Below are 23022 nucleotides of genomic sequence, written 5' to 3' on the forward strand. Positions count from 1 at the left end.
ATATCTTATGCCTTATTCCACACAGTAGTTACTAGAGTGGCTGACACAAAGGTTGCATAGGATGTTATTAAATGACCAAATGATAGAATGTTCAATGTAATGACTAATGATTTAATGTGATCATGTTTCTGTTTTGTAAAGTTATTGGAATATCCAATGGCAGGGCCCATTGGAAAGAGATCATGGGGGAGGCAGATGCTGTGTAATCATACAGAAAGAAATCTAGAGATTTGGGCCTCCCTCGTGGTGCAAGGGGTTAAGATGCAACCTATGAAGCTGTGCGCAGCCACTGCAGCATGAGTTCGATCCACAGCCAGCCAGGAAGCAACCCACATGGCGCAGCAGACCTCTCCTGACTTGCCTGCTACTCCCTTCAGCAGTGTACTGTGGTCAATCTGCCTGTTCTGTTCCCCACTCTGTCTCTGGGGAATCCTCTCACCTCCCCCACAGTTCTGGCCTATACCCCAGTTCTTATATGCATAAATAAATAAATATTAAAAAAAAAAGAAATCTAGATATTTGAATATATGGATAACTGTAGGTTGAGAGAAAATCATACTTACAAGAAAAATTAATAAACATTTATTTGTGAGACAAGTATCCAGAATTTGGTGTCCAGTGGTAAGCGGGGATAGAGTTAAAAGATATGGGAAGAAGATTTGGTTAAGTTGTTGCTCTTTGGCATTTTATTACATTGTCAAAGCTCCACCCTATTTAATAAAGAGGAATGCCGTCATTAATTACTATATATGTTGTTCATTCTTAAGAGCACTAGAGAGCAGATTTGAATTTCATGTATCTGTGAATTTAAAATTTAAACTAAATTAGAGCTGTTAGTTATTCAGAGTCCAGAGATAAAAATGCTTTACTGCTCAGATGAAAGAGTTTGGTTTCATTTTGGATGACTGATTGTTGATAGGTGACCAGAGTGCAATTTGGAGCCCCAGCTCTGTACAACAGGAAGACAGTCTGCCATCTGCTTTGTGCAGTACCTTTCTCTTTTGCCTTGCACACTTTTGCTTCTTGATTCTATCCCTTCCAGTTCAGCAATGGTGAAAAACTGGCAGGTATGATAGAAACTAAATGACCTGTGGTAGATAGGGTGAAAGCCTCAGGATTCACTCTTTTTTCTCTCTGATCTTTCCTGAGATAAGCAAAAAGCAACTTGTTTTCTAAGTTCTAACACAATGTATGTAATTAATTTATTCAGCCAACACAGCTATTTCAACATTTGTGGATGTAGATTCTGTACTAGTAGGTTTGTGTTAAACCTATTATACTTTATAATAAAACAATGAAATTGGAGTGACATGGTTATTTTGTAGATCAATTGCTATATTTTCAATCTGAACTGAAATGTATGATAAAATTCACTTAGGTAATAAATAAGAATACGTAGCATAATTTGAATATACTTTTTGTAAAATTATTGACCACTTATTCCTCATTTTATCTGATTATAAGATAATTTTCCACATAGAATTCTTTGTAAAAAAAAAAAAAAACTTGTGGACTATTGAGTGAGAAGTGCTAACAGTTCTCATTAAAAGTGTGATAATCAAAGGGGTGAGATTCTAACACTTACCTTATATTTAGTGTGGTTTAAATCACAAAATCAAGCATTCATGAGTTTTAAGGCAATAGTCTCTCCAGCCATATATTTTGCAAATAATTATAGAGAGCCTCCAATGCTTTGCTTGCCCTTTGTAGAAAGAAGATTCTCACCCAATTATTTCTTACTTTTTATTTTAGAACAAGAATAGCATAGTGCATTTTGAACTAAGAGTATAATTGCTAGTTTTAAGAGTAAGAAGTAGAGCTTTTTAGTGTATCACAATTTTGTGATTTCACCAGGAGTGTGCATATTTTGTCACTGTGATATATATGTGATAATGTGTGTGAAGTGTTTGTGAATATGATCTGTTGATTGTTTCATTAAAATTAGGATGTAATACTTTAGTGCATATTAAATCAAATAAAATGAATTATTAGGACATTATAATTAAAAGAAATAGTAACTTATCATTGTTAGGCCAGAAGTTTTCTCTGTGGATTTGGGAATAGCAGGCATTCCACTGAGGAATGCCATTGAGGATTTAAGCTTCCACATTAAAAAAAAAAAAGAAGTAAAGTAAGTACTTAATCCACTTCATGTTTTCTAATAAGTAATCACCAATAAAAATATATATTTCTTATTTTCCAGGCAATACAGCCAAAGTGTACATTGAAATTCAGGACCAAAATGATCATCCCCCAGTGTTTCAAAAAAAATTCTACATTGGAGGTGTATCTGAAGATGCAAGAATGTTTGCTTCTGTGCTCAGAGTTAAGGTATGAGGAATATTAATTAAGAGCTTGAGTAAAAGCAGATAGCTCCGATTTTTCAGGTAGACTATAAGCATGTAGTCAGCTTTAAATGAGTACTAATTCATGTTGTTTAAACAAAAGCCTGAAACTTAGAGATATTTGAGTTTAATATCCAATCTAAATAGAGAAGAATTATGAAGGGAATTTTATGTAACATGTTGTGCTTAAATTAAAATTTTTAGTGAAGTAAACTAGTATTATAATATACAATGAACAAAGTGTATATATATATATATATATATCATTGAATTAATGCTTTTTGCATTTTTGAAATGAGTATGCATAAGTGTGATAATTAGATATAATATTTCCATTTTTAATTATTTGGCAGAATCGTTATATTGTTTTCCATAATGACTACACCAATTTATATGCCCAAAAATACTATATAGGGTTTTCTTTGCACCTCATCCTCTCCAGTACTAGTTTGTTTCTTTTATTTTGAATAATAGCCATCCTTACAGGAATGAAAGGATATATCAATGTTTTAATGTGCATTTCCATAATAAAAAGAGATAATGAACATCTTTTCATGTCCCTATTAGACATTTGTAAATCATTTTTGCAGAAGTTCCTATTTAGATCTTCTGCCAACTTTTTGATCAAATTTTTGTTTTGTTTATGAGTTTTATGAGTTCTTTGTTTATTTGCATATTAATCCTGTGTTGACATATGATGAAACAAATCTCCCATTGAGTTGGGTGATGTTTTGTTTTGATGCAAGCTTTTAACACTATGCAGATCCTTTTTAATTTGTCTTGTTTGTTTATTTTTGCTTTTGTTTCCCTTTGCTATTGATCTTGAATTCCTAAACTGACCTCTAAAGCTGATGTCAAGGAATGTATTGCCAATGTTTACTTTTGTGTATTCATCATTGCAAGTCTTACATCCAACTCTTTAATCCATTTTTGAATTATTTTTTGTACATGGTGTGAAATAGTGGTGTAGTTTCTTTCTTTTATATGTAGCTGTCCAGGTTTCACAGCACGATTTTTCACTGCACCTTTGTATGCTCTTGGCTCCTTTGTCATAAATTACCAGTTCATATATGTGTGTTTTGTTTCTGGGCTCTCAATTCTATTCTGACTGTTTTTGTTCCAATGTCATGCTGTTTGGAGTACTAGGGATTTGTAGTTTAGTTTTAAGCCGGCCAGGGTACATAATAACTATTTTTTTCTGCTCAGACTTATTTTTAGTGAATAGGGTCTTTAATAATTCTAAATGAATTTCTTCTATTTTGTGCAAAATTCTGTTGAGATTTTGATGAAGATTGCATTCAATCTCTATTTCTTTAGACAATATTTTAGCCTTCCAATTTACTGTATGCATTATTGCTAATTACTTTATGCTGAAGTCTCTGAGATTTTCAACATTTAAAATCAAGTCATCTGCAAATCATAATAGTCTTTTCCATTTACAACTTGGATAACTTTTATATCTTTCGCTTATCTAATTGTTTTTGCTAGAGTTTCAATACTATATTGAGTAGTGGTGGTAAGAATTAACATCCTTTCCTTGTTCCTGATGTTAGAAGAAAAGATTTCAGTTTTTCACCATTGAGTATAATCTCAGGTATGGGTTTTCATATGACTTTTTATGTTATAGCACTTTCCTTCTACACCTATTTTGTTAAGGTTTTTTCTTTAAAGATTTATTTATTTATTTATTATATTTAGATATTATGTATTTATTTATTATATTTATATAATATATAAATATATTTATATATTATATATTTATTTATTTACTTATTTATAAGCACTGGGTACAATCAGAAGCATGGGAGTGTGAGAGAATTCACCAGAGCCACAGCGGGGAACAGAACAGGCAGACTGATGAAATACACTGTTGAGGGGAGCAGCGGGTGGCAGGAGAGGTCTGTCGTGCCATGTGGGACCCTTGCCAGCGGCCGGGGATCGAACTGGCATTGAAGAGGCTGTGGGAAGCTTTGCAGCCCAGCGCTCAACTGCTGCACCACCAGGGGAGGACCTATTTTGTTAAGGTTTTTTTTAACCATAAATTGTCATGGAATCTTGTCAAATGCTTTTTCTCCATCTATTAAGATAATCATGTGATTTCTATCCTTTCATTGGTATGAAATTTCATGTTGATTGATTGTGTATGTTGAACCATCCTTGCCTCCCTGGAATATCTAATATGCTTAGAGACTATTTAACTTTTTAAATATATATATATATACTGTTTCCAGTGTATATTGAAAATATATTGTCCCCAAGCCCTTATAGAATTAATATTCTAATAAATTAGTCTCCCCCAAAAATGTAATTAAATAAGTTTTACTGACATATAGATATTTGGCTTCTAGATCAATAATTTGAATGTTCAAGTCATTTTAAAATAATTCTTGGATGATATTAAAAGACCATGAAACAAAATAATCATTTGAGAAAGACATTTACTTTGGTATAATGTTCATATCTCTATTATAATTGATTCCACCATGCTTATTTTTATTGCTCTTAAGCAAACTGTCAGTTTATTGCATGAGAGAAGAAAATTAAATGGCATCATACACCAAGATCTAGTGGGATTTTTTTTTAAATAGCATTTTTGCCTTTTGTCTTTAACATAAGAATTGCTATCAGTTAAATATATCATTCTTAGTATAAACCCCAAAGAATTGAGGTTTATAGGGGCACGGCCACTTGATCAGTACATTATTTTTCATAGCAGCATTATTTGCAACAGTTGAAAGGTAAAAGAAGCTCATATGTCCCTTAGCAGATGAATATATGAACAAAATATATGTACATTCAATGAAATCTTATTCAGACTCTAAAAATTAAGGAAGTTTTGACATATATTTTGCCATGGATAAACTTTGAAGACATATGCTAAATGAAATAAATCAACCACATGAGGGACAGTATTATATGATTGCACTTTTATGTAGTTACTAGAGTAGTCAAATTCATAGATGGAAAATAGAATAGCTTTGCCAGACAATATGAGCAAAGGTGATTGAAGAGTTATTATTCATTGAACCCAGAGTTTCAGTTTGAAAATACAAAAATTTTCTAAGCACAAGTGATAGTAATGTTTTCAGAAAAAGTGAATGCACTAACTATAACTGAATTGTACAATTAAGATGGTACTTTCTATATGGTGTGTATTTAGCTTTAGCATAGTGAAAAAATAAAAATAAATTCAAAAGTGGAAGTGAGGGACATCACCAGTACTGAGAGAATATGAAAACTGTTCTTTTCGAAGCTAATATCTTCAGTGCTATTCATTCTTTTTGATTAACTTAATTGTAAATCTTACATTCAGATGCAAAAATAAAAACTTGCATTATTTTATTTAGTTTTCTTAATTGTGTAACTGTTTTCTTAACATTGTTTCCCTAGTCCACCATCAGGGCTATCAGGGTAGTTGCAGCAGTTTGATAGTGATGTACATATAGAAGTACATATTTGCGACATGACTTTAAAAATCAAAGAAACTATTCAAAATATAGAAATCACTTTTAAAAAGCAGTAAATAAATTAAAAACAAAGTTAACAATATTATGAATATTTTTGTATTACTCAATTTCCTGTGTGAGGGAAGGAATAATGAGCTAGGTATCTGAACATTCACATTGTTGCTATGCCTATGGAGCATCATTATGAATAATACGTAATATTAATAACTGCCATCTATTTTTATCTTTTTTCAGAGAACCATGAAAACCATTTTTACACATCTTAGCCTAGGTATTTATTTCACTAAATAAACAAAAAAATGCATGAGTAAAATATCTACCCATGATGTAGATGCAATTTTTCTTTATTGTACCCATGGAAAAAAGTAAAATGAGTTAGGTTGAGTAATTTTTAACTATCATTCAGTCATTGTCCTATGAAGTCAGAACTCAAAGTTAAATTTACTGTACTTCAAGATGTTTTCTTATAATTGCTACATCTTGTTGCCTCCCCATAGGCAGTGAGGAGAACAAACTTGGCAGAAGTAGTATGTTTTTAGAAGAGGAAAAAAAAAAAAGAACATATTAAATTTCCATGAAAAAATTAGGAGGTAATTAACCAGCAACTAATCCTTTTTTCAAATTTATATGGCCTTTGTCAATTGTGATTCCGTCTTTTTTTTTTTTTGGTAAAGATTTATTCATTTTTATTTATTTATTTTTTTAGATTTATTTATTTATTTGTTTGTTTGTTTGTTTGTACAAGCACTGGGTACAGTCAGAAGTGTGGGAGGGTGACAGAATTAACCAGAGACAGAGCGTGGAGCAGAACAGGAAGATTGATGAAGTACACTGCTGAGGGGAGCAGCAGGCGGCAGGAGAGGTCTGTGCACCATGTGGGACCCTCGCCCGGTGGCCAGGGATCGAACCAGCACTGCAGAGGCTATGGGCAGCTTCACAACCCAGTGCTCTACTGCTGCACCACCAGGGGAGGCCCCTATTTATTCATTTTTATACAAGAGCTGGGGTACAGGACAGAGGTACAGTAGGGTGAGAGGATTCACCAGACAGAGAGTGGGATACAGAACAGGCAGACAATCAAAATACACTGCTGAGGGGAGCAGTGGGGCACTACAGGAGAGGTCTGCTGGGTCTGCTGAGCCATGTGGGTATCTCCCTGGCTGGCCAGGAATCGAACCCACAATGCAGAGGCTGCGGACAGCTTCACAGCACTGCGCTCAACCCGCTGTGCCACTGGGGAGGGCTGTGATTCTGTCTTTTAAACTAACAATTCAGATCTAGTTTTAGAAACATCTTTTTATAATATTAACTTTCCCAATTTAATACACATCTCTTTAACTGCAACCAATAGCTTAATTTAATGCAAATTTAGAGAAGAGTTAAGTATTATCAACATTAATATAAACATCTCTGAACTAGGAAGATATTTCCAGATGTTAATATGGTAGGAAATAATCCCTCTCTCTACAAGTTACAGACATGTATAAGAAATTTACAGATATGTATAAGATATGTAGATATGTATAAGGTACAGATATGCATAAGAGATTTACAGATATGTATAAGATATGTAGATATGTATAAGATACAGATAGGTATAAGAAATTTACAAATATGTATAAGAAACTCAGTATAAGAAATTCTGAATTAGAATGTTAACTTGAAGTCAAAAACACTTTTAAACATCACGTCTTTTTGGTATTAATGATGCCAGATTTAAGAATTTTATGGTCTAAAAGAAAATCCTTTGAAAAAACATCAAGGAAAGGACAGTGTTTGCTCTCACATCACTAGCTGTTAATTGTATTCTCTAAATAAACATAAGTTTATGTTTACTTAGAACATGTAATAAAAACTGCTGTTGTCAGAAACCACAACCACAGTTAGAGAAGATGATTTCCTTAGTGGCAAAAAGTAATGTGGAAGTTTAACAATGTAGAGAGCAATATAATTTGTTCTAGCCACAAGTTGGGGCTTCTAAGAGGTCCTGGTCCCCAATCTTCTGTCTGCTCATGTGGTCCTAATGGAAAAGTATTCCAGCATACTAGTGAGAATTTAATATGTTTCCCTAGTGTAGCATCTTTTACTAGGTCAGACTCAAGCCTTGCTCAACTCCAACGTGCTACTAAAGCGAACCCTTACCTTGTGCTTACACAATGCTTAGTAATCAGGAATTAACTCATATATTCTCAGAAACCTCCTGAGATAGCTACCTTTATTATTCTCAATTTACAGATCAGAACACTGAGTCAGTGAAGCAGGATGAAATTTACCCCAAGTGTACAGCTGGTCAGTAGTGAATCCAGAATTCACAGCCATGTTTTCTGTCCTGTAGACCGTACTCCATTGTCTCCCAGATGGAAGAGCACTGGGTTGGGAGTCAGATCACTTGGATTCAGGCCTAAGCTGCTCTTTACTTTCTGGAATATTGAATCTCATCACATTAGGTCACAGACATCTTCTTTCAAGCAAGCATTGCTTTACAACTAGGTGCACTTTAATGTATTTAACTATTTCTTATGGTTTATATGTTACTTATTTTTCTAAAATAATGTCATGGGACAAAATGCCAAGTACCTTATGCAACTATTATTATATTTGAGGGCTATATTTTAAAGTTCATATAGTTTAGATTACTGAATTCTGAAATTCAAAGCACCACTTATATCTCACAGTTTTGTTTTTTTTTTTTGTTTTTTTTTTTGTGGCTTGTGTCACTTGAAGCTAATGGATCATTGTATGACAGTTTTCTTTCTAGGTGCTGTACACAATAGAGAAATATACAAGTAGCAGTCCAAATAAGCTTCATAAAATACTAATTTTGGTTCCCTTTGTCAGTTATGAGGAAACCTAGCCTTATACAGCATTTATCATTATTTCAAGAGATGTATGCATCATAGGAACTATTAGCTTCCTTCATGACTGGCATGACTTGTATCATGAATAAAATGAATACATATGAGTTATTGAATATAACCCTAACACAAACTAAATTTCAGGTATCTACTTTAATATAAAAATACGTTATGCCATTATCATATATCCCTGTGCATGTGTTCCCTACTAAAATTCAAATTGTATGTAAGCCAGCATCGTGTTTCCCCAATAACTTAATTACATTATAGATCAGCTTTAGCAATTTTAGAAGATGGATGCAGTATTTATGTGGCTTGCTACTCCCCTTGAGATATTCTGCTTTTATTCACTGTCATCTTCCCCTTTAATTATTTTTATATATTTTATAACGTAACTCATGTCTGGGTTGGAATTCTGTGCCATGTATGCAAACATATGATTACTAAATACTCAGTTTCCAAAGTCTGTGCAATCTAAATCTTCATTTTCCCCCAGTAAAAATCGAAACTTGTGAAGTACCATCACCAAACTCTGAAATAAGAGTTGTCCTTATTGTTCCGAATAACTACAAAATTCTAATTTTATTGTTTTGTATTTTTTTTGTTATAAGTATAAATAAACAAAACCACATCTCTTTGTAGCCACAAATGGAGTGGCCAGATAATTCTGCACATCAAAGTTTACTATTTTTCTCTTACGTTTCTCCTTCTATATAAAAAGCAGTCTTGTATTGTGACAGTAGGGAGATAGAAAATCATCTCATTCATATAGTAGAAACTCAATTTACATTTGGTATGAATGTAAATTTAGAATTGTTTTAATTTTTACTACTTAAAAAATAATTGAGACTAGCTTTTTTCAGGGTATAAATGTCTGATGAATGAGGAAAATTTGGATACTTAAAGGAGATAAAAGTACCTCTAATAGGGGCTCCCCTGGTGGTGCAGCAGTTGAGTGCTGGGCTGTGAAGCTGCCACAGTCTCTGCAGCGCCAGTTCGATCCCCAGCCACAGGCGAGGGTTCCACATGGTGCGACAGACCTCTCCTGCCGTGCCCGCTGCTCCCCTCAGCAGTGTATTTCGTCAGTCTGCCTGTTCTTTTCCCTGCTCTGGCTCTGGTGAATTCTCTCACCCTCCCGCGCTTCTGACTGTACCCAGTGCTTGTATAAATAAATAAATAGATAGATAAATATCTTTAAAAAAAAAGTACCTCTAATAACTAGAAATTTCCTTAAAAGCAGAAATTTTGAGGACTTTTCAAGGGTGGTAAGCTTTTGGATATGATACATGAAGAGAAAGTAGTTTATTTGGTGAATGACCAAATCATTTTCCCTGTCCTAAATTCATCAGTGGCTCATGTATTTAATAATACATAATTTAGTGGGATTAGAATTTTATTTAATCCCTGCCTGTAATTCAAATGATATAATGTGTAACAATCCAGGGTATGGGTGTAAAATATTATCTTTTTAGTAGAACTTACATTTTCTTGTAAGAGATTTTGTATGTTGCATAGCAGGGATAAATGTGTATACTTTGCATATTCTGTCTCCTGGTAGAGATCTGTCCAGAATATTGAAAGTTTAAAAATCTTAGAATTCTTCTGAAAGTGAGGACTGAACTGCATAACAATTCCAAACACAATACAGGCAAATAAGATTTTCGTATGCCTAAAAATGGTCTGTAATTTCTTAAGCCTCCATTTAGTTTTATATTGTCCTGATCTGATATAGACCTATAACAACAATCTAAGAAAAAAAAAATCAAAATGAGCTTTCACAAGATTTTATTCATACTTCTCTAAATATATTTTAATTTTAGCTGTCTGTTGATATTAGCAGTAAGAAGAGAAAAATACAAGGTTTCTTTAAAATGTATTATAAAGAAAATTTAGTTCCAAATAAGTCATAAAGAATGGGAGACTAGCTCTAATAGTTCGAAGTAATTTACATTAATGAAAACCAGCAGGCCTGCAGCAAGATTATATACAAAAAGAAAACATAATTTACATTGGTTAGTTCATAAGTTGCTGTACATCTTAGAATTACTAAGGGAATTTTTTAAAGTATTTTTATTTCAAAAGCAGGCACAAAAATGTCTGATTCACAAAATTATATTCTAGTGAAAAGGAATGATAAAAATCCTGAGCTTTCCATCAAATTGTTCCTGACACTGTGTGGGAGCTACATTAGTTTTTAAAATTTACCTCTTTTTTATAGTCTTTCATTTGATAATTTCTCAGGATTTTTTCCTTAGATAGTCATTGCCTCTTACCATTCCAGTAATCTATAAAAAGAGACTCAATGTGATTCATAGTAATTTGAAAGACTGTATCAATACCTGAAGTCAGTAAACTCCAAGCTGTGCTGTAAGCTGCTATTAAAGATATCCTTATAGACTATATTAAGAACACTAATGAACTGATCAATAAAAGCAAACCAAAACAGTTCAAGATAAAAATACAGGAATACAATTAGCATACACAATGCATCAGGTAGTGTGTTGGTAGAAGCAATACAATTCAGTTGGTATACACACACACACACACAAATACATGCACATACACATACATGTGTACACACATTCAGCTTTATTAACTACTATGGAATTCTCAAATAAACCACAAAGTAGTAGACATATTTTAATCAGAATGTCTAAAAAAATTAACCAAACCATGAATGTATATATATATATATATATATATATATATATACTCATAAAAGATACACATAAAATACACTATTTTCAAATAGATACACTATTTGCAGTATCAAAAGTCAAAATCCAGCAATAGAACATAGGATACATTAACTATAATGTATTTGTACAATGAATTCTATAAAACAATGAAAATGAACAAATTATTGCTATATACATGGTCATGAATGGCTTTTCTAAATCCAATGTGAATGAATAGATTCAGACAAAAGTAAAAATTTTCTAAATATTTATGTAAATAAGGTTTAAAAATATGAAAAGCATGGAAATATATTTGGGGAAGATGGTATGTTACATTATTAGTGGTAGTGACTTAGAGATGCCAGAATCAAGTACAGTAAGTTGAAACTGGAAAATGGTGTTGGTAGAAAGAATGCTATTAAATATGAACAAGCACATTGGTATACCCAGTTTTACTTTCAGGGTCCAGAATTATAAGTCAGTGAGATGAGATTTGGACCTAAAGATTGTATAATCATGTCTACAAGTCAGAAAAAGATTGATAAATCCATACAGGACACATGAGGACAAGCAAAGGCCTTGCTAGTATTTTATGATATGGGGCCATCATGAGGAATCCAAGCTAAGTAGGAATAATAAATGAAAAGGAACAGATTGAAGTCTTAGCAGAGTCAGACAGAAGGAATTCAGCATTCAATATGAAAAGAACAGTGGTTTCCAGATCAAAAAAAAAATCCTGGCAGTAAACTCAACATACATCACCACTCAACAGAATTAAGTACCAGATTAGTGGGGCAAAACTAGGTGATACAGACATAATTATTTTTGAGGGAGTTGCTCTTTGTGAGTTTACTAAGTGGACTAGAGCTAAAATTACAGTAGAAGGAAATGAATAGTGGCTTCTGTTTCTTCTGAATGATAGAAATTACTAAGGGAGCTTTTCATTTAAGTTACTGTTGGTTAAAGTTTAATCAAATGTTATGAATACATTAAATCCCAAGTCAGGCAAAATAAAGAGTATACCCTAAAGGCTATAAAATGGTTTTAATATTTAAATTTTTGTCTCTTTTCTAAAAGCGTAAGTAGGAAGACAAACGGATTTTTATTATATAACCACTAGTGGACTTTGCAACTTTGGATAAGCTTCTTCATTTCTATAAGGTTCAGTTCTGCAAAATGATGGCAATGTTATCTAACAAACTTCTTATGAATAAAAATGAAAATTATGCAAATAAAACACTGATTATAATACCTGGCTCCCTGAAATCTGTCAATAAACATTCATGGTAATTTTAGTCATTTTATCATACTTCTTTATGACCTATAAGGTAATAGTTAAACTCAAAATGTTTAAAATTCAACATTCACAGTTGCATATGTTATTGAAAACACATATTTTATGGAAAGCTCAGGTATTTTATTAGCCCTAACTAGGAAGCTAGAACTCATATTTAACATCAGCATAGAATACTAATTTTTACTCTTATCTATGGGATAAAATAACATAGTTTCCTCCATTATGTAATGACTAGGTTAATACTATGTTGAAGTATACTTTAATGTATTATTTTCAATAAAATATTCCATTGAGAAATAACATTCAATTTATTTTAATAACAATATTAACAATGATCAAATTGAATTTATGAGACATGTTTTTTTTAATTAATAAATTTTATTTTTATATTCCCCATACAATTGCAATCCCCCCATTCTGACCCCAATCCCTCCCCTCCCGCCCCCCACCCCCAAAAAGTGTCTCTGGTTCATAGTTTTTGTTGATTTTGATTTTCACTTTCTTATAGTTATTCATTTTCCTGGTCCCTTATTTAAGTTTTCTAGATCCCTGCTATGAGTGAGACCATCTGGTATTTTTCTTTTTCTTTTTGGCTTATTTCACTGAGCATGATCCCTTCCAGCGTCATCCATGTTGCTGCAAATTGCATGTGTTTATCTTTTATGAATGCTGAGTAATATTCCATGGTATATATGTACCACATCTTCTTGATCCAGTCATCTATTTTTGGGCATTTGGGCTGTTTCCAAAGCTTAGTTATTGTAAATAGTGCTGCTATAAACATAGGGGTGCAGGTGTTCTTTGGAATTGATGTTTCTGTGTTCTTTGGGTAAATACCTAGGAGTGGAATTGCTGGATCCTGTGGAAGCTCTATGTTTAGTAGGTCCAGAAATCTCCACACAGCTCTCCATAGTGGTTGGACCAGTTTGCACTCCCACCAACAGTGCAGAAGAGTTCCTTTTTCTCCACACCCTCGCCAACATTTGTTGTTGCTAGTTTTTTTAATATGTGCCATTCTCACTGGTGTAAGATGGTATCTCATGGTAGTTTTGATTTGCATTTCCCTGATTGCAAGTGATGTTGAACATTTTTTCATATGCCTGTTGGCCATTCGCATTTCCTCTTCAGAGAAGTTTCTTTTTAGTTCCTCTGTCCATTTTTTGACTGGATTATTTTCTTTGTTGTTGTTGAGTCTCATCAGCTCTTTGCAGATTTTTGTGATCAGTCCTTTATCATTAGTGTTGTGTGCAAAAATGTTCTCCCAGTTGGTGGGGTTTCTCTTTGTTTTTGTTATTGTCTCTTTTGCTGTGCAGAAGCTCTTTAATTTGATGTAGTCCCAGCTGTTTATCTTTGCCTTCACTATCACTGCTTTGGGTGATGTGTCTGTAAAGATGTCTTTGATGTGCAAATCCCGTAGTGTTTCGCCTATATTTCCTTCTATGTATTTTATGGTTTCAGGTCTTATGTCTAGTTCTTTAATCCATTTTGAGTTGATTTTTGTATATGGTGTGAGGTAGTGGTCAAGCTTCATTCTTTTGCATGTAGCGACCCAGTTTTCCCAGCACCATTTATTGAACAAACTTTCTTTGCTCCAATGCATAGTCTTTGTATGAGACATGTTTTAAATGAGAAGTATTAACTGACCAATGTTTTGTATAATATTTGTGTACTTATTTTCCTTGTCAATAATTATAGACAACTAGGAAGTCAAAGAAATTCAAGAAAAGAAATCTATATATTCACAGGTATGAGGTTCTAGGATATAAACACTAGTATAATAGCACAGTTAATAAAATTTTTAGCCTTTACGTAGTACCAGTATCAACTTACCCAGAGAAGATTTTTTTAAAGAATATTAAAAATAAAGGTCATATTGAATGTTTTGGTCCTTATCATAACATATTAGATCAAACTGTGTGAGGTCATCTTCCAAGAATGAATGCATATCTAAAAAGTGGGGGAAGAAATCTTGATATTCTCTTAAATAAAATGGAAAATAAGCAAGAATAAAGCAAATTTTCTTAAATAGACTTTTTCACAAGAAGGTACTAAACCATGTGCAAACAATGGAGAAGGCTACCACCAATTTAAGAATGTTAAATATTTTTAAATTTACCCCACACAGACCGATAGGGTATAAAAATAATGTCATCTTCCAAATAAAATGTATTAATTCTGAACAGCAGAAAATTTATCTTTCAAGGTTATAAAATGAATTATCTATTAAAAAACTGAAAAGTGAAGCAGTGCTTTCTCTAGCATTAATGAATCACAGCATGGCACATAATCTTGTCTGGCTCCTTGTGAGCATATTAATGTTATGCTAATAATCATCATGAAAACTAGGGGTAACTAATTAGAAAAGGAAAATAAGACAATGAAAATATGTATCTCACTCACATTTATAAAAGTCTGATTAGCACTTAATGCAATTAAAATATTAAAAGCTCTTTCAACATGTTATTTCATGGAGCAGCAACAATAGGATAAGGAAATAAACAAATGTTATTTCCTGCTAGTGTTTGTGTTCTGCTTTGTTCTGAAAGGGAGATGTAGGGAGGAAGCTATGTTCCTTATTTTAATTCTAATGGACTCTGATAGCATCTGCACAGAAGGAGAAAATATAACAAATATTAAATTGAAACTTTTAATGAAATCCCTTAGTTCAGACCTGGTGTCAGCTCTCTGAAGCAAGAAGCGTAGGAATAATCTGTAATCACATACTTCTCTTGAGCCAATCACTTTATTGACAAGCCTTGCATGATCCTTGGAGTCAAAGAATATAGCTTCTACTCACCAATTGTCTGTTTTGGTGCCATTGGTGGGCTCTCCTGGAATGTCATCTGCACAATGGCTTTTTCTTTTTTAATCTCTATCAGAGTTAAGAAAATTATGTTTTTTTTAATTTTTTTAAAGATTTATTTATGGATATAAGAACTTGGGTGTAAGCCATAGGTGCAGGGGGGTACGAGGATTCACCAGAGAGAGTGGGGAGCAGAACAGCTGGATCTACTGAAATACACTGCTGAGGGGAACAATAGGCTAAACAGGAGAGGTCTGCTGGGCCATGTGGGTTACCTGCTGCAGTGGCTGTTGCTGTCTTTAACCCATGTGCCACCAGGGATGCCCAGAGTTAAGAAAATTAAATGGACACTAGAGGGCTTTGCCCAGTGCAGGACACTGAGTACACTCGAATTAAATCTTGTGTTTATGCAGATCCTTTTTTTTTTTTAAAGATTTATTTATGCCTACAAGAACTGGACTACAGGCCAGAGGTGTGAGGGGTGAGAAGATTCACCAGAGACAGAGTGGGGAACAGAACAGGCAGATTGACTGAAATATACTGCTGAGGGGAGCAGGGGACAAGCCAGGAGAGGTCGGCTGTTCCATGTGGGCAGCTCCCTGGCCGGGGATGGAACTCATGCTGCAGTGGCTGTGGATTGCTTCATAGGTTGCATCTTAACCCCTTGAGCCACCAGGGAGGCCCTGTTTACGCAGATCTTTAGAGAATATAACCTACTAAATCCCAACACTCAAACTTCATTTAATAATCTCTGTCAGCACCAATTCTTCACTGGTTAAAGAGCTGTTTAGAGGAGATAGGCCAGAGGCAACTAACTTAAAGATGGGTTTCTCAATATTATCTTTTACCAAAACAAACACAAAACAAAACTTAGCAATTTAATTAAATTTAAGTGATAATTAGTAACTATCCTTGGAGCTTTGGTAATATCAGTGGTTTGTTATGTGACTTCAAAACACTTTACAGAGTTTATGTAGCCTTTAAAAATATTCCTATTTTTTAAGAATAATTTTACTTAATTATTAGTATTGCTTTATCTTGTTTTTATTGTCTGAAATATAAAAATACTGTCTTTTGTTAGAAATAATAAAATTCCTACTGGCTAGTTAATGAGTGAAAATAGTAGTTATAAAGCCATAAGGATAGTTACAAAATATATATGTATCTGTATACATTGAAAATCTGAAAAAGTATGTGTGTATATGTAAATAGATAGATATACATACACACACATTGTTCATGATTATAAATGGAAATGATGAGTTATTACCATTCCCTTGTTAACTTGCCTTTTCTGATATTTCTGTCAAAAGCAAGAAATAATGAAATATTTTATATTTTAAACAACTTTTCATTTTTACAAATAACATAGCAATGATAATTAGATGGAAATGATCTAGGGATTTTTAAAAAGAAAAATGGAGGGTAAAACAAAGATATTTTAATAACTTTGCTAAAATAGATTCTCAAATTATTACAATTCCATCCATGGTTCTACAAAATGAAAATATGTCTAAAAATCAACAATTGAGAAAAATAATATTTTACTAACTTACTGCAAAATAGAATTATTTTTTTGATCTCTCTGACATATAACATATTGTTTTGGGACCTATTCATTTTAGAATTTTATTCAACAAAACACTATTTCACAGGAATTGAGTGCTACAGTTTTTCCTTAGAAAAGTTGGTAGATTATATATATGCAAGCATAAAATGTATAATGTTATGAAATAGAAAAAACAAGTATATATGTATAAATACAATGTAGATGCATGTGTGTGTGTGAGAGAGAGTGTGTGTGTGTAGAGAGAGAGAGAGAGCAAGTGTTCTAAAATACCACAGATTTAAATGAAGGACATTGCAGAGAGCAATTTCTTTGTTGAATATGTGTTTATATTAAAATGCTGCAATTTATATAAATTCAAGGAGACAGATTTTATTGTTCCATGTGCAAATAGAACCATTCCAATCTGTAAATACAGCTTTCTTTACAATTAGTGTCACTTTAACAATAATAAAGGTTTTTTCTTTTGGTAATCATTAGTTCCATCGTAGCACTTTATATTCAATATATTTTTGAAAGCTCTCAATTTATTTTCCAAAGCAAAAGGATTATAAATTGAATTCTAATTTCCTTGACATACTCTTATTCTACAAAATTAATGATAAAGGTTTTTATTTTTGTAGTAAAGCTTTTTCTGCTTGTTAATTTCTTATTATACAGGCAATAAAACATTGTCAGGGAAAATTTATACAGAGTTCAACAATTGGATTTAGTTTTTAACTGTTCACTATCCATTTACCCTGATTTTCTTTTACAGTTAGTAAATGAAGAGTAAGTAGGCTTCTTGTATATTATTCATATTCTAAACCTTTTTGCAATACTGAAAAATACAATTATTTACCTTTGGTGTTAACGCTGCTTTAAAATTGTAAGAATATATGGGAGGATGTTTTAATGAAAGATACTCAAATCTTTTTATGAAGCAAGGTCATATTATACAAATATATCAACAAAGGAAGGACATACTGTGTTAAATATTCTGATTGGATCAAAAAAGTCCTTAAAAAGCTTAAGGGATTTAAAAAACATGTTATATATTCTACTTTGAATTTTAATTTTCAGTTCTGAAATAGACTTTTTTAGTCAGTCTGGAAATCAAGTGAAAAAAATAAATAAGGGGAAAATTAAAAATAATTTAAATATAAGATTGTTATTTCATAAATGTTATTTTCTTAGAGTATTAACTCATTTTATTCCCAGTTAAAATAACCTGTACAGTTAAATATATTAAAATTATTTTCTCTGTTTAAATTCTGAGCTCATGGGTTAATTCTAGAACACATTAATTATAAGCCACTGTCCTTATTATATTTGATATGCATCATCATTTTTCGATTGAAGTCTTAAATATTCCAGCAGTTTCTTCACAAGCCATTTCAAAAGTGATAAATTCGGCTTTAACAAATATCTTAATTCAGTAATCTAACAACAAAATTTCCCTATTTAGATACTCACACTTTGTTATCACCAAATAACATGGCAGTCATTAAAAAGTTTTAAATAAATAAACTTTTTTAGTCACAGATTGATTCCTTCTACAACGGATTCCTAAGTACATTCTACATGCAGGGTACTAGAATAAAACTGGCCAATGATGCTTGTGAGATACAAAGATGAATTAGAAAAGTGTCCTCCTTGCAATAAATTTATAGTCAAGTACAAAAGATAGTGTCTTTAAATGTACAATAAGTGATGAAATACACAAGAGATAACCGGACAACTACAAAATACCCATAGAGAAGATAATAGCAGTATAGTAGCAATAATAACTAATCTTTATTGTTTAATTTGTGCCAGGCACCACACTTTGCACCTCAGTGAATATTCACAGCCACACTAGTTGGCATGTCTTCCTATCCTTGTTTGTAAAATAAGGAACTAAGCTCTTGAGAGTTATTTGCTTGAGCTCATGTAGCTAATAATAAGTGGTAGAATAGAGCTCCACCTTGCCAATCCTACATTTTGCTTTCTAAGCCACCATGGTATTCTTCAGCAGACATTAGAGCAAAATATGGCCTGTTCACTTACTGGAGACAGGACTATCGTAAAAAACATGGACAGGAAGAAATGTTATATGTAACGGGAACATAGTGATATTATAATATACCAGGTGAAAGCAGAACTCTTTGGGATATTAACTTATTTTTTTAGAATATTAACTCATTTTATCCTTAGGTAAAATAACCTGTACAGTTAAATATATTAGAGTCAGGACACCCTTCAGAGAAGTAGTCATTTCAGCTGTTTGCTTTATTCAAGTGTGTGTTTGTGTGTGTGTGTGTGTGTGTGTGTGTGTGTTGGGTGGGGAAATCATGAGTGAGTATCTCTTGACCTAGCAGGCAAGGGAATTTTAAGTTAGAAGAAACTGTGTGCAGTGCATTGGAATCATGAAAAAACAGATTGCTTAAGATTTGGGGGAAATCTAAATGGATCAAATGTGGAACAAGAACTTGGAATGGTAAATTGAAATATACTGAGAATGTTTCATGGATTTATCTTAATGGTAGCAGTCAGTCAAATTTTAAGCTATTGCTAAAGTAAAAATTGAGGAAATCTAAGAGCCAAAAATTGGTCAGTGTTAGCTTGTTAAATAGTCATTGGACTGAGAAACATTGAAGAGGTAGAACACAGAATGCTTACAGTGGACGGCAATAGGGAGGTAGTTGGCAAGATTTAGCAATAGAGAAGGGTGCTGAGATGTTTAGCTCAATTGAATACATAGTGGTGATGCCCTTACCTGACAAAGAGCCTATAGCAAGAGTACCAAGTATGAATGCCAGGAGGAATGAGAGAGTGGAAGCTGAAAAGAAACTAAATTTTATTTGAATTGTTTAATCAATAAAGGAAGGATCAGAGAATTTGAAATAATTATGTCATTTAATTAGCTTTGAATGGTAAAGGATACAGACTGTATACCTATAGACACTGCAAAAGTATAATTTTCTTACACATTTTTTAAAAGATTTATTTATTTATATAAGAACTGGGGTACAGGCCAGATGCGCGGGAGGGTGAGAGGATTCACCAGAGACAGAGCGGAGAACAGAACAGGCAGACAGACTGATGACATACACTGCTGAGGGGAGCAGCCAGTGAGACAGGAGAGGTCTGCTGCGCCATGTGGGACCCTTGCCGGGCCGGCATTGAACCAGTGCTGCAGAGGCTGTGGGCAGCTTCACAGTGCGGAGTTCAATCCCCTGTGCTACCAGGGGAGGTCCAATTTTCTTAAACATTTTAATAAAAAGCAAGGTTTCAATAAACACATAAATGTTTTCAATGTTTATGATTCAAAGTCAACATTGAAAACTATTCTTTCTGAAATACGGAACTCAAACTATTCATGTGTTCTTTTGTCACTATGCCTATTGAAGAGCACAATCTTTTCCATAGGAAGAAAGTCAGAACAGATTTTAGAGCGTCATTGAGAAATATGTGATCAGTTGTTACATTAGCAATAATGAGGAAAAGAACAAAATTATTTTTGAGATGATATTTATTTTCCAAATATTTTACAAGGAAAATACTAGAAATGCTGCAATTATAAGTGCAAGTCTATCATTTTCAACTCTTGTGCCTTCTATAATACACGCTATTTCAGTGTAAATATTTTTAATTTTTTTTTTAGTTTACTTTCTCTAATTTTTCAAATTCATATTATCCCATGGTATTTGGCACCACTTTAAGACTGATCTTTAACAAATTCTAACTTTAATAAGATGCCAATAAAAATCTTTGTAATTTAAACTGTTTTACATATCCCTACACCCCATTACTAAATTATTTCTATCCAAATTGTATCTATACATTATATTAGACTTGTACTTAACTATGCAAATATTACATAGACATATTGAAGGTTGTGATTATTAATATTGCACTGTATTAACTTTTTGACAAAAAACAAACAACTTTATTTAAAACAATTCTCTCATTTTAGTTTCTGTAGAAGTCTTGAACAGCCTTAGAGATAGATCAATCTATCGGATTTTTTCCTTATTCATACTTTATCATGTATTTATAAGGACTTTTTAGAAAGTGTTTTTTTTTTTTGTAGTTCCTAAAACTCAAGAGCCACGTTAAAGCAGTTTAAGAAGTCAAAGCTGTTTTCTTTTCTTGCCCCTTGCAGACTCATCTTGACTCCTGACTTTAGTAGGTGAAAATGTGAAACGTGAACTTGAGTATTTTTTACCTTAACATTTTAAAATGCCTTTACTATTATCCAAGGAAAGTGAACCTTCAGCTGTTAAATGTTAAAATGGGGTCTAATTGAGCAGCTAAAGTAAAAGTTAGCTTTATTAGACTTTAATGGGTTTTGGAAGTTCTTAGGACATAGCTAATTATTACACTAATATTTCTGCATCCATAGTATTCATTTAGGCAACAGAGGAGAACAGTTATTTAGGCTGCAAGAAAATTAATGGACTCACCTACTCCCCTGTATGATAGAAGCAATTATTTGGTGATTTTCTCTTAATGTTGGGCACCTGGGTGCATTAAAATTTCCAGATGAGGTCTTAGAAATGCATAAGTGGTTGCCTGTGTCTTAGCTTTCATTTAAAAACATAATTATAGCAAGTATAATTATAATATTCATTTCTGACTTTCATTCTTGCAAAACAACTCTAGAAATAACTTTTCTGATTTTGCTCACTAAGCGAAGCTCACAAAAGTCAATCAATCAAATCTTCAAGGGTCACCTCTTCCAGAAATAATGACAATGTCAGAAGCCCACTATAAATGTTTTATTAAAGAGGAGTTAATGGAATAAATAAAATGACACTAATTTTTCAGTAAATTTTATTCATTTAGAGTTCTGTATGATTGAGTTTTAACATTTATTAACAGACTTATTTGACTGATTCAATAAGAAATGATGGGACAGATTTATATATATATATTTTAATTTTATAAACTGAAATTCACCCCTTTGTTATTTAAGATTTAAAATAATCATCCCTCACATTATTGTTTAAGATCATAATAAAGGTTATAATAATTTCTTTATATTTAAAAAAATCAGAGCTGTTTTGCTTTATTCATGCTAAATTCACTAATGATATCTTAGGCTAATAATTTCTTTTCAGGTTAGTTCTTCTCAGCAACACAACATTCATTAGGCCTAATTTCTAATATTGTTAAAATTTTAAAATAGAAATTTTCTTTCATTCTCTTCAAAAGTCAGAAAGTTAAAATACTACCTGAAAATAATTGACTTCTAAATTAAAAATATAAATGAACTTTCACTTATGTTTCCAATCACTTTCCTTCCCTTAGGGGTAGTATTTAATACAAAAATCAAGTGTATTCTATGCAGTATGGTTAACCTGCTAAATGGACAATTAATTATATTTGTTGCAATTACAAATGTAATAGATTTTACTTCATATATTTTTACTTGCCTTTGTTCTGTTTTATTTTTAATATATTTTTTCTCTCCTTTTGAGTTATCTTTTGGGTATATATTATTTCTAGACTCATTTGGCCCATTATACTTGAACTGATATATTTGATTTTATTAAATAAAGATTGCTTTAGAAATTTTAGCAAACACATGCATAAAAATATTGACCTCCCCTCCATTCTGAACTTTAGAGTTAAAACATTTAACTCTAGTCAACTTCATTCAAATTTATATGTTATTGTAGTTGAATATTTTCTTCTATTTTTAACTGCACACAACAATGTATTTATTGTGTTGTACAATCCATGCTTATAGTTCACACATTAAATACTTTATTTGCTTTTCCATTTCTAAATCTTAGCTCTTCCATCTAGAATCACATTCTTTTCAATCAAAGTAAACATTTAGAAATATGCATGGGCGGTTTTTTTTCATGGCAAACTCAATGTTTTTGAAAATGTGTTAATTTCTCTATTGATTTTGAGAGACATTTTAATTAGGTCTAGAATTCTAAATATAAAGGCATTTACTCTGACATTCGAGTTGCTGTTAAGAAATCAGTATACTGTTTATAAGACTTTTAAAACCTCCAAGACTTCACTTTTGAAC

General features: G+C 32.4%; 1 protein-coding gene across 7 annotated transcripts in view; it reads left to right on the plus strand.

Annotated features, from left to right (window-relative positions):
• Positions 1–23022, plus strand: part of PCDH15 (protocadherin related 15) — a 1524279-nt gene that overhangs the window by 1425647 nt on the left and 75610 nt on the right. For all 7 annotated transcript variants that reach the window (XM_054690675.1, XM_054690674.1, XM_054690669.1 and 4 more), the window contains one exon: positions 2204–2331. In XM_054690675.1, the coding sequence (XP_054546650.1) occupies positions 2204–2331 (128 nt within the window). The remainder of the gene's footprint in view (positions 1–2203; positions 2332–23022) is intronic.

The sequence above is a fragment of the Talpa occidentalis genome, unplaced genomic scaffold (assembly GCF_014898055.3).
Source record: "Talpa occidentalis isolate TD23 unplaced genomic scaffold, MPIMG_talOcc4v2.1 talOcc4.8, whole genome shotgun sequence".
In the NCBI taxonomy this organism is placed as follows: domain Eukaryota; kingdom Metazoa; phylum Chordata; class Mammalia; order Eulipotyphla; family Talpidae; genus Talpa; species Talpa occidentalis.